The 12,282-nt window shown below is 48.2% G+C and overlaps 1 protein-coding gene across 3 annotated transcripts in view; it reads right to left on the reverse strand.

Annotated features, from left to right (window-relative positions):
- Window positions 1–11,947, reverse strand: part of Inhca (inhibitor of carbonic anhydrase) — a 38,355-nt gene extending 26,408 nt beyond the window's left edge. For 2 of the 3 annotated variants that reach the window (NM_001047891.2, XM_087562321.1), the window contains 4 exon segments: window positions 1,742–1,903; window positions 3,488–3,596; window positions 6,568–6,740; window positions 11,835–11,947. In NM_001047891.2, coding sequence (NP_001041356.2) covers window positions 1,742–1,903; window positions 3,488–3,596; window positions 6,568–6,740; window positions 11,835–11,877 — 487 coding nt within the window. In that variant the 5' untranslated portion in view covers window positions 11,878–11,947. 3 annotated transcript variants of the gene reach the window in all.
- Between the last annotated feature and the right edge of the window lie 335 nt (window positions 11,948–12,282).

Below are 12,282 nucleotides of genomic sequence, written 5' to 3' on the forward strand. Positions count from 1 at the left end.
GGGCCACAGGGTGTGAGCTGGCTGAAGCCTTCAGAGTATGCATGTTTGTGGGGGAGAGCCCTACGGGAGAGCCGGAGTCTGCGGACATCTCCCAGGCCTGCTTCTAAGAAGGGAACGGATGTGCAGGGAGCCTGCCACAGATAGCAGACAGTGCCCGGGCCAGAATGAATGGATGCATGGCCCAGAGCCCTGTGTGTCTGAGAATCACAGTCAGGTGGGCCCAGGGCTCAAACTGATGAAAATGCTTGTTGGCTTGTCTGCTGCAGAGTAGACGTGACCAGTGCCCTGCACCCTGTTAATTCACCAACACCTTACAGGGTCAGTCAGAACACTGAAGACCCTGTGCAGACCAGTTACCACCCAGTAGCCTTTTCTCATTGCGTGAGCTCACCCCACTTCAACCCATCTGGGCACAGAGGCTGTGATGCCTCATGGTATCCCTTCCATGGGAGACAGGGGGATTTGTTAGATTCTGCTGACAAGTCAGACAAGGAGCAAGCCAGCAGCCCCTGCCCAGCTGCCCAGGGAGATATCCAGTGGTCTCTGTCACCAAGGCAAGTGAACATCCATAGAAAGGTCAAAGGCTGGCGAGAGCAGAGGCAAGGCTGTTCCACTTCACCAGACTCCATCAGACCCACATAGTAGCCTGTCCCTCTCCATTATGAGTACTGGGGCTGGAGAGGTGGTCCAGTGATTAAGGGCACAGTCTGCTCTTCCAGAGGTCCTGAGTTCAAATCCCAGCAACCACATGGTGCCTCACAACGATCTATAATGGGAATCTGATGCCCTCTTCTGGCATGCACATGTACATGCAGATACAGTACTCATAAAAATATATAAATCTTTAAAACAACAACAACAAAAAAAACCATGAATACTGCAGAGGTTGACAGCTCAGAAAGGGTACCACTTTTGCAGAGTGTAGGATCTGGTGTGGTCATCCTCAAGGGCTGAACAAGTCTGGGTTCACTGTGGCTCATCCTAAATGCTCAAGAAGCCTGGGGTATCCAGGGATGTCCAACCAGTCACGCCGTCCTTACCCATGCCTTAAGCCCAGAGACTCTTCCTGGGAGGCTTGCAGGGAGGTGACCTTCCTTGGGGAGCTTTCAAGGCTACCCTTGCCAAGACAAACTGCTGTGATTCCCGGGAAGAAGAGCCTGACGGCTCAGCAAAAGAGAAGCCCTTCTGCAGAGAGAAGACTGCCAGCAGTATGATGCCGGTGCATGCTCTTACCCCATCTTGGAGAGCATAAACGATGACATGTTCGTCAGAGACTGAGAGACGGTTAACACGCATTATCAACTGGATTTGGAATTATCATGGAAACATACATCCGGTGTGTGTGTGTGTGTGTGTGTGTGTGTGTGTGTGTGTCTATGAGGATGTTTCCAGAAAAGTTTAACTAATGAGGGAAGAGCTTCCCTGAACATGGGTGTGTCACCACTGATGAGATGGGGTCCTGGGTTAAATAAAGAGGCGGGGGTGGGGGTGGGGCGGGGAGAAAGCAAGCTGAGCACCAGCCATGCCTCAAGCCCTGGCTGCCCTGAGTTCCCCACCAAGATGGACTGTTCTCTCAGCCTTCAAGTCCCAATAAGCCCTTCCCTCCTGAAGTTGCTTTTGTTGGGTACTTTTCACAGCAGCAAGACAAATGACTGACATGTTGGATAACCCCCAACGCAGTCCATTTAGACCATCCAGTGCAGGAGCCCCACTTGAGGGCACCCAGCCCCAGGTGTCTCACCTGTTTCCCGAGAGCCAGAAGGAAGCAGGACGCTGAGGGGGACGTACCACCCAGCAGACCAGCCCAGGCTGGCATGGCAGGACTTCTTGCCCTGGAGCTGGTTTAGCTGGAAGCCTGTTCCCTTCTTCACCACGGCCACGACATAATAATGGGTTTGAGGATCTGTAGTGGAGCAGAGAGAAAGAGAAGGCAAAATGAAATGTCATTACAACTAACCTTCCAGAGCATTCGCAATGTAGACCATCAGAGGGTCCTGGGCCCAGCACCATCCCCTAGCAAGAATGGCAGGAAAAGAGTTTTAAAAAAATGCCTTTATCTGGCAGAAAGAGAGAACTGACCCTTTCAAGGTAATAAATTAATATTGCAGATGCTCCCTGATTTACAAGCTAGACTTGTGAGGCTTTTACTTTATGGTAGGTGCAAAAGCCAGTAGTATCCTCTGAATTTTCAATTTGATCTTTCAAGTGCATGCTGCTCCCCTCTTCCAAAGCTGGGCAGAGACGGTAAGCCATGGGATCGCGACATGGACAAACACTCATCAGAAGCACTGTGTTGCTGGGTGGGCTGTTAGCCAGACCAGCTATATTGAGAGCATCTGGGCTTATAATATTTTTAGTTGATAATGGGTTTATCAGGGCACAGGTCCACTGTGGGTTGGATACCTCTGGGATCCTCTCTGTGTGTTTTGTTTTGTTTCTCTAAGCCTGCAGTCACTCTAAACCTGCAGAGATAGAGTCTTGAACACTCCATTACAGGACTCCATTCCAGAGACCCCCAGGCTTCAGTGGCAGTCATGGCACTATGCTGCCTCTGTGTGGCCTTCTCTTCCTTCTATGGTTTTCCCGCTTACAGTTCAGTCACAAAGTGAAGGTGTGAGAGAAAAGAGAGGGAGTGTCTGAGGAATATGGGCAGAAGCCTGCAAGCTAGGGCCAGACTGAGCTAGGCTCTGCGCTCACACATTGATAGAAATAATGGACGAGATTGGACAAGAGGTAAATCTCCACTCATTCAGTCCCCCAGAGCTTCTTTTCATACCAGACACAGACCTGTGCTGTATAAGACCTGCAGGAAACAGGATGAGGAAGAGCCTTGTGGAGCCTCAGAAATGGTCTCTCACTGGTGCAACCCTAGTGGTGGGTAATAGATTTTGAATAATGCTTCTCTGAGGATGTTAACTATCCCACAGACTATAGAACCAAGGGTATGACTATCAGGATTCATAAATGCTACAGCTTCCTGTGGAGAAATGTCCCAAACCCTGTGGGTTAGTGACCAACACTGTCAATCTAAAGAGCTCCAGAGACTTGGGTCCTTGTAACGTTAGCGTGATGCTTCATTTTCACTGTCGCCTTTCACAATCACCTATGAGACACACCACCGAGTGTCTTTAAGGGTTTCCAGAGAGGTTTAACTGAGAAGGGAAGAGTCACCCCTCGAATGTGGGTAGCACCATTTCTGGGATGAATAGGAATAAAAAGTGGGCGGAGCATAGGTCCCCCTTGCTCTCTTTTCTCTTTGCTTCCTGGCTACAACAGATACAATGTAACCAGCTGCCTCATGCTCCTTCTGCAGTGCCCTACCCACGGTGGTGGACTGTATCCTTTCAAACTGTGAGCCAAGACAAACCTTCCCTTCCTGATAAGTTTATTTTGTCACAGCAACAAGAAAAGTAACTGGCACACTTGGCAAAGCCACGGCATCCCCATCACACCGCACCAGCGATACTGGGCCCCAGGGAGAACACACCATCTTTGGATCCATAGTATTCTGCCATGATAGGTTTCAGGCTGTGGTGGGGCAGGTCAGCCTCAGCCACCAAAGCTCCATCAACAGTCACAGCATCGATTTTATTGGCCTGAAAGACAAGGGACCAGACACGAATGAGACTCATTACCCCTGACGAAGACTCTACTAATGTCCTGCCCAAGACTCTGGTGGCATAGACTCTTCCATAGCTCAGACCTCCTTCCTCTCATTCCTGTCTGCTCCATGAGGCTGTAGGGGCCCAATAGCAAAAAGCTACTGCAGTATGCATGCTGGTTTGTTTTCCTTCCCAGACCTTAGCCAACTGACGCTTGGTTCACTAACCATGTCCTTGAAATGCAAGATGCATGAAGATGGGGACACCTGTATCTTTTGTTACCTTGGTAATCTCAGCACACACACACACACACACACACACACACACACACACACACACACACACACACGTGAGCACCTAGCATAGGTAGGTCTCCACGTGTGTTTGCTGAGCATGTACATGACCTGCAGAACATCACCACACATGAGATATCGTGCTGCGTCTCCCACATCTGGGGTTCAGGGATCTGTTAGCCAGGGGTTCTTTCCTCCTTGCGGGAAGCAGCAACGTCTTAGGCCCCTCTAAGATGAAGTTAGGTCATTTCCTACCCACAATGCAACTCATTCTTCGTATTCCTCATTAATTGACCTCCTTTGTTTTCAGCACTGGGGAATCAACTTAGGATCTTGCACATCTAGGCAACTGCTGTATCACTGGGTAAGATTTTCAGCCCTCTTTTACTTTTTTTTTTTTTTTTTGGTTCTTTTTTTCGGAGCTGGGGACCAAACCCAGGGCCTTGCGCTTCCTCTTTTACTTTTTAAATTCCTGAGATGGGTGTACATTCGACTTGAACTCTCTCTCTCTAGCCCGAGCAATCCTTGGACTTGTAAGCCTTCCTATCTCAGTCTCCCAAGTTACGACATTGTAGGCCTGTGCCACCAGACTCAGATTAGAGATAGACTTTGAAAGTGATCTGTGAATGTATTTAGTACAGTCATCCCTCGCGTCTGAGGGAGAAGTGACACTCCGAAAGAGCAAGGTCAACAAAGGCTTGAGTCCCTAATAGGACATGCAGTGGCAATGCCCACAACCTATGCAGGTGCGCTCGTGCACCCCAGACCGTCTCCAGACTGCATATAAAGGTAACCCAAGCTAGAAGCTATACGGACAATTGTCACACTGTGCTGTTCAAAGAACGAAAATAAAAAGAGTCTTCACATGTTCAATACAGACGTAATTTTTAAAAAATAGTTTTTGATCCGTAGTTGTTTGACTTCACAAATTCCATAATTACTTTATAATATGTATTCATATGGGGTAGTATGTATTATATGCATATTCGTGTGTATAACAGGTCATGACTCAATCATGTATCAGAAACAACTCAAACTAACCTGGAAAAGGGCGTAACTAATATGTAAGGTACAAGAACATGGTCGCCAAGCCTGTGAACCAGTCAACGCCGTCGACATCAGGGTTGGGGGGAGGGGTTGCAGGGATATCCTAATGGTTAAGGCTACTTGCTGCTGATGCAGAGGACCTTGGTTCTCAGCATCCCTTGGGTGGTCCACAACTACCCCTAGCTCCAGTTCCAGGGTATCCAGTGACCCCTTCTGACCTTTGTGGGTACTGGGCACACACGTGGCATGCAGACATACACCACGCGCCCAGGAAAAACCTTATAAAATAAAAAGAAATAAATATAAAAAGGCAAGACGGAAGGACAGAAGAAGATTCAGAGCTCCAGCCACCCCTGAGGCCTCCAGCTCATGATGGCTTTTCTCCGCTTCGCACATCCTCCCTTCCTGAGTCCTTCCCCTCCAGGTTTCATCGTCAGACATAAAAGACAAGTTTAAAAAGAATAGTTTAAGCTGCTCTGCAATTGCATAAGGACAAATGGCTATAACAAATCCATCTCTCTCTCTCTCTCTCTCTCTCTCTCTCTCTCTCACACACACACACACACACACACACACACACACACACACACACACACGTATGCACATACACAGAGGCAAATTTCATGTTTAAAGAGAAACAAACAACTTTAGCTGAGCAGCGGTGGTCCTTGCCTTTAATCCCTGAGTTTCGGAAGCAAAGGAAGACGCCTTTGTGAACTAACCTAGTTCAACAACAGCACCCCAGCCTTTTGTACTTAATTGCTAAACTCCACCAGGTATGCTGGGCTACACCTTGAGTCCCAGTACCCAGGAGAGAGGAACAGGAATGCTTTGAGCTCTGGGCAAGCCTGCTCTACATAGAGAAAGTTTCTTGTTTGTTGTATTGTATATATTGAGAGAGTCAGGAAAAAAAAAAGGGCCCTGAGAATTCCCTCAAGGAATGCAGCTAATTCAGTTTGTGAACAACACACATTGGTTCTATTTTTTAGTATTAAGATATTTTTAATTGCATACACATCGGGGGGGGGTGTGCATGTAATTGGGTATCCACAACAGAGGCCAAAGGATGATGCCCGATCTCCCAGGACTGAAGTTACAGGAGGTTGTAAGCTGTGTGACTCGGGTGCTGAGTTATTTTTTTTTTAATTAAAAAATTATTTCATATGCATTGGTATTTTGCCTATATGAGGGTGACAGATCCTCTGGAACTGGAGTTACAGATAGTTTTGAGCTGCCTTATGGGAGCTGGGAATTGACCCCTAGTCCTCTGGAATAGCCAGCGCTCTTAACTGCTAAGCCATCTCTCCAGCCCAGTATTTTTGAGTCTTTTTTTTTTTCAGAGCTGGGGACTGAACCCAGGGCCTTGCACTTGCTAGGCAAGTGCTCTACCACTGAGCTAAATCCCCAACCCCTTTTTGAGTCTTTATAGATTCTCTTGATGCAGTTTTAGGTTTTGCTGTGTCATGGATACATTGCTAAGTTTGAACCCTGTATTAATTGTTCAATAAGATTGTGACTTTTACTACAGATGAGCGCTGAACAGTCAGTCGTATTCTCCCCTGCTCTGTAAGGTACAGGGAAATGACAACCTTTCTTCAGCTCTCTTTCAGACAGCAGTAGCTTACCGAGATATCCCGGATGCATTCAAGGTGAGAGGTTTTCCTCACACAGGCAACAGCTGGGCCACCTGCAGGAAGGACTTTCTTCATGTTGTCTCGGAAACTGGAACACTTAGTGGCCTCATGATCTGACACAATACACCATCGTATGGTCTTCTCAGGAACGGCCAGGCATAGCCCTGGGGGAGAGACACAAGAGGTGTCAGGGTCCCATGACATTTACCTTCCTCTGCTGGCAGAAGGGATCAAACACAGGACAAGGAGCTAAGTGGCCTGGACTGATGGCTCAGAGAGATGGTGTAATGGTTAAGTTTGCATCTAACTCTCCCAGAGAACCAGAGTTCAGTTCCCAGCACCCGAGTCACACAGCTTACAATCTCCTGTAACTTCGGCCCTGGGAGATCGGGCATCATCCTTTGGCCTCTGTTGTGGATACCCAATTACACGCACACCCCTCCTCGATGTGTATGCAATTAAAAATATCTTAATACTAAAAAAGAGAACCAACTGTGTGTTGTTCACAAACTGAATTAGCTGCATTCCTTGGGGGAATTCTCAGGGCCCTTTTTTTCTGACCCTCTCAATATATACAATACACATATACATATACATACACTATACATATACGTATACGTATACATATACATAATTAAAATCCCCAAAAGATAACCACAGAATTAGCATTATGACACAGCAATTCCACTCCTAAATATATATTTAAAAATTGTCAACAGGGGGTTGGGGATTTAGCTCAGTGGTAGAGCACTTGCCTAGCAAGCGCAAGGCCCTGGGTTCGGTCCCCAGCTCCGAAAAAAAAGAAAAAAAATTGTTAACAGGAACTGAAACAAACACACACAGATATTCACAGCAACACTTTTTTTTTTAATAACTAAAAGAAAAGCATTCGGGGCTGGAGAGATGGCTCAGAGGTTAAAAGTGGTAGCTATTCTTCCAGAGGTCCTGAGTTCAATTCCCAGCAACCACATCGTGGCTCACAACCATCTGTTTGTGATCTGATGCCCTCTTCTGGTGTGTCTGAAGACAGATCATTTATACACATTATAAATAAATAAATATTTAAAAAAAATTCATGTGTTCACTAAAGGGAGAGTGGCTAGGTATGGTCATGTTTTAAGTCCTGAATGAACCTCAAAAACAGCAGGTGAAGGAAACAAACCACCTCAACATATAGTTACTAATAGGACCCAATAACTTTAGATGTTTATACAAAAGAAATGAAAACGCATATCCTCTCAGAAATGGGCCCAACTGTGCATGACAGCCTTACCTATAAAAGCCTCACACTAGAGACACCTGCACAAGTCAGCAAGTGGCTAGGGAAACAAAGGGTGGTAAAGCCACACAAAGATTTGGCCAATGACTGTAGTATATCCCACATGGATAAACCTCCAAACAATTACGCCAGGTGACGGAAGTGGGTGGGACTGTGGAGGTGGCTCAGTAGCTAAAGGACGGCCCGTACCCAGGAGGCAGAGACCCAGACACCGGGAAAAGCTGTTTAGCTAGACTAGCAGAATTGATGAGCTCCTGGCTCAATGAGAGACTCTGTTTCAGTAGCTAAAATGGAGACAAATAGAGTAAGGGCCCAATGCCAAGTCCCCATCTTCACACAAACTCACACAAGAACAGTGCATGTGCACATGCGGACACCCACGTGTGTTTGACTAATAGGCATGCATGAACGCAGCACACACCAAGGCAGGGAGGGCAGTAGGGAGGGAGAGAGGGAGGGATGGAGAGAAGGAGGGAGGGATGGAGAGAGGGAGGAAGGGAGGAAGGGAAAAAGAGGGCTTTGTCCCCACAGTCTACAGCAATTGAGAAGGTTTCAAGGAATGGGTCATTCAAATATCTGTAAGAACCCAGTGACACCCGTTTATTGTCTGTATATAGGAATTGCCCTTACCGATGATCTCCCCTGCTTCCCCTGGGGCCAGAGCCAGAATCCTCAGGTGGTAGCACACACATAGATCTACTGGGATCCTGCTCAAGACTTCACGGTTGTGATCTTTACCTGTACCCACTATGGAGGCTTGATTCTGAGAGCCACAGAAATCATTCTCAAACCCAAGAGTAACCAACAGCCCTGTCCCCCCACCAAAGCCCAATTCTTTCCTCCAGCAGGCCTCTGTGCTGTTGGTGGTGGCAAGGAGGGAGTAGCTACTTGTGTTACCGACTGAAGTTTTTCCCAGAAATTCCAGGTTCACTTTGGCTCGAGTATTGCACACTTGCATCCAAATTATTACTTACTTAATTCCACTCCTCACTTAATGACTCAAATCTACTGAGGTGGGGGAGGGGTGGAAGGAGGAGGAAAGAAAGGAAGATGAGGAGGAGGAAGAGGAGGAGGGAGAGGAGGAGGGAGAGGAGGAGGGAGAGGAGGAGGAGGAGGAGGAGGAAGAGGAGGAGGAGGAAGAGGAGGAAGAAGAGAAAGGAGTGAGAGGAAGAGGAGGAGGAAGAGGAGGAGGAAGAGGAAGAGGAAGAGAAGGAGGGGGAGAAGGAGAGGAGAAGGAGGAAGAGGAGGAGGAAGAAGAGGAGGAAGAGGAGGAGGGGGAGGGAGGAAGAGGGAAAGGAGGAGGAAGAGGAGGAGGGGGAGAAGGAGGGGAGGAGGAGGAAGAGGAAGAGGAGGAGGAAGACAATGAGGAGGAAGAGGAGGAGAAGGAGGGGGAGGAGGAGGGGAGGAGGAGGAAGAGGAGGAGAAGGAGGGGGAGGAGGGGGAAGAGGAGGAAGAAGAGGAAGTGGAGGAGGAGGAATCAGTAGTCCAGGCTTGGAGAAATCAGTAGGATGGCAGTGGGTAAGGGTGCTTGCTGCCAAACCTGATGACCCGACTTTGACTCCAGAACCCATATGGTGTAAGGAGAAAACCAGCTCCAAAGCCATCTCCTGTGGGGCACATACACACACAGAGAGACATGCACACAATAGAGAAACAAATGGAAAAAGCGGAAAAGCCAGACCCACAGGGATGTTTGCTTACGATTGCGTATGTGTGAGCCTGGAAGAGACACGGTGTTTACAGGGGCTGAGAAAGGATGAGAAGTGATTTGAAAAAGTTAGCGAAGTTCTTTATCTTGATTATGGTGGTGGTCACATTCACCATAGGATAAAGGTATATATATCCTAGTTTGTCGAAGGTAAGCGATGTGTCGATAGTGTGGGGAACATTGCGGAGCCACTTAAAATCTCAGAACAAAGCTGCTTTGGCTTCAAAGCAGGCTGGCTTCAGGGCAAGCCACAACTGCCTTGCACAGGGCTACTGTGGCATGACAGACTTCATCAGGACACGCCTAGCTAAAAAGGATAGATGTCACCTTAGGACTGGTGGGTTGTGCTGAGCCATTTCAGAGTCACAGCAAGATCATCATAACCTCGAGGCCACCTTGTTGCTAACCATAAGCCTCAACTGCCACTATTGCTGGCTGACTACTTACACAGGAACACACACACAAATATACACTCACACAAGCAGGCACGCATGCCTCCCCCCACCCCAATGCAGCTTCTTAGAAAGCTTCTGTTTAAACTGTTCCTACTGCCTGCTGGCTCTGACACGGTGTAGCTGATGCCCCAGCTCTGCTTCTTTCTGTCCTCGGTGAATTTATTCACTGCCTGCACATCGCTGGCCCATCAGCATTGCCCTGGCTTGACAAATAGAAATATTTTTAAAAGAGAGGATGTGTACTAATAAGCTAAGGGTGGGTGGAGTCTGATAACATTGACGAGGTCCTAAATAGCGTCCCACCACTGGCCTTCTGACAGATGCAAGAAGAACCAGTCTGAGCTGGGACTATTTCAGAGTGAAGAGAAAGACTGCTGCTGGCCTCCCATTCACTCACTGAACGGAGAAAGCTCTTGGACCCCAGAAGAAACCCTTGGCTTGGCTCTTGACTTTGGCAAGTTCTTAGGATATGTGTTCCTTCTGTTATGTGTTTCCTATTGAGGCTACTTTGCCTGGGGTTTTTTGTTGGTGATGGTGGTTTGGGGTGTTTGTTTGTTTGTTTGTTTGTTTATTTGGTTGGTTAGTTTTTTTGTCATTTGACACCACAAGTGTGCTTGTTGGACTAGAACACTGAGTTTTGAGGAAGCAGGTGCCAGAGTCTAGCCTGGTCTGGTAGCCCCGAGAAAGGTCATGAAGAAATGAACCCCAGAGGGGCCTCTAGCCTCTGATATGTAAACACAAAGCCTGTTGGGAAAGTGAACTTTTGGTTTGTGTCTGACATTGCCAGAGATGAGGCAAAAAAAACCCCAGGAAGAACACTGGCTCAGTTCAGGGGAATTTAGAAAGAGATGGAGCGGCTGCACTCAGAGGAAGCAGGCACACATCGCACACTGTCGCTGGTCTCTGCCTGGCTCAGGCTACTCTGCCCACCCGCCCAAGTAAGATGCCCACCCTAGATATTGTTTACCACAGTCTCAGACCAGACAAAGCCAAAGGGAGGAAGAGCCAACCGTGGTTGAGCCAGGAAGAGCTCCTCACAGGGCAGGAGTCCTTCCCTGGAAGAAGAGCCCATTCTCCCAACCCAAGAAAGGGCCGCCTGCATTCATGTGCCTAGAACTCTGCCTGCTTCTAGCCACATTGGCTCATTTTCCCAGCAACTGTGTGTTTCCTGGGTAAACATAACTTTAAAAAATGTTAATATTGGGGCTGGGGATTTAGCTCAGTGGTAGAGCGCTTACCTAGGAAGGGCAAGGCCCTGGGTTCGGTCCCCAGCTCCGAAAAAAAAAAAGAACCAAAAAAAAAAATGTTAATATTGTGTGGATGCCACATGTGAGATCAGAGGACTGCTTTCAGGAGTGGATTCCCTCCTACCCTAAGGGTCCTGGAGAGCATATGTTGTCAATCACAGCATTAGCGCCCTCTCCCCCCATCTACTTCTCCATTTCCCTTCAGAAAAGGGCAGGCCTCCCAGGGATATCAACCAAACATGGCGTACAAATTGCAAAAACACTAAGCACTTCCCTGGTATTAAGGCAGGATGAGGTAAACCAAGTGGCAGGTGAAAGGGTCCCAAAAGCAGGTAAAAGTCAGAACAATTCATGATGAAACCTTCATAGTGAGGGAGGGCAAAGGACAATCAGGGGACTGCAGTGTCTGGGAGGTGGACGCCAATCCAGAGTGATTGCTGTTCCCTGGGTTCACAGTCTATCCAAACACAGCATTCGGCCCCTGAAGTGGCTGGCCAGCAAAAGACACCTGGTCCCCTCCCCAGAGAATCAGGAGGGCCAGCCCCTTGCCTGGCTCTCAGTACACTCACCTAGGGTCCCCACGCATAGCAGGACACAGACGAACAGCCTCATTTTCAACTGTGAAACAACTAACTGCGTGCAAGTTATACTCCCCTAGCCTAGGGCACTTTACCCAGAAGGCAGAGCGGTTGTCTGATGAATCTGCTCTTCAGCGCAGGTCCGGGCTGATCGCCACTGCCACACCCTCCATGCCTTCCTTATCTGGCCAAGCAGACACCCAGACTGCTAGGGATACTATCCTCTGTCCCTGGTCCCTGGGTGGAGACAGTGTTTCTCAGGGAAAGCCGGCATGCACATACGTGAGACCTTAACACAATTTTCAGGAATTCTCACTTCTCGCTAAGGATTCTAAATTGACCAAGTTGAGGTCCTCCCGCTGTCCTGCCACCCCAGTGGAGCTGTCCCTTCTGTGACACAACCCCTAGTTCCCCGTCCCTCCACACCCCACACCACATA

Source organism: Rattus norvegicus, chromosome 8 (genome assembly GCF_021556685.1).
Source record: "Rattus norvegicus strain SHRSP/BbbUtx chromosome 8, alternate assembly SHRSP_T2T, whole genome shotgun sequence".
In the NCBI taxonomy this organism is placed as follows: domain Eukaryota; kingdom Metazoa; phylum Chordata; class Mammalia; order Rodentia; family Muridae; genus Rattus; species Rattus norvegicus.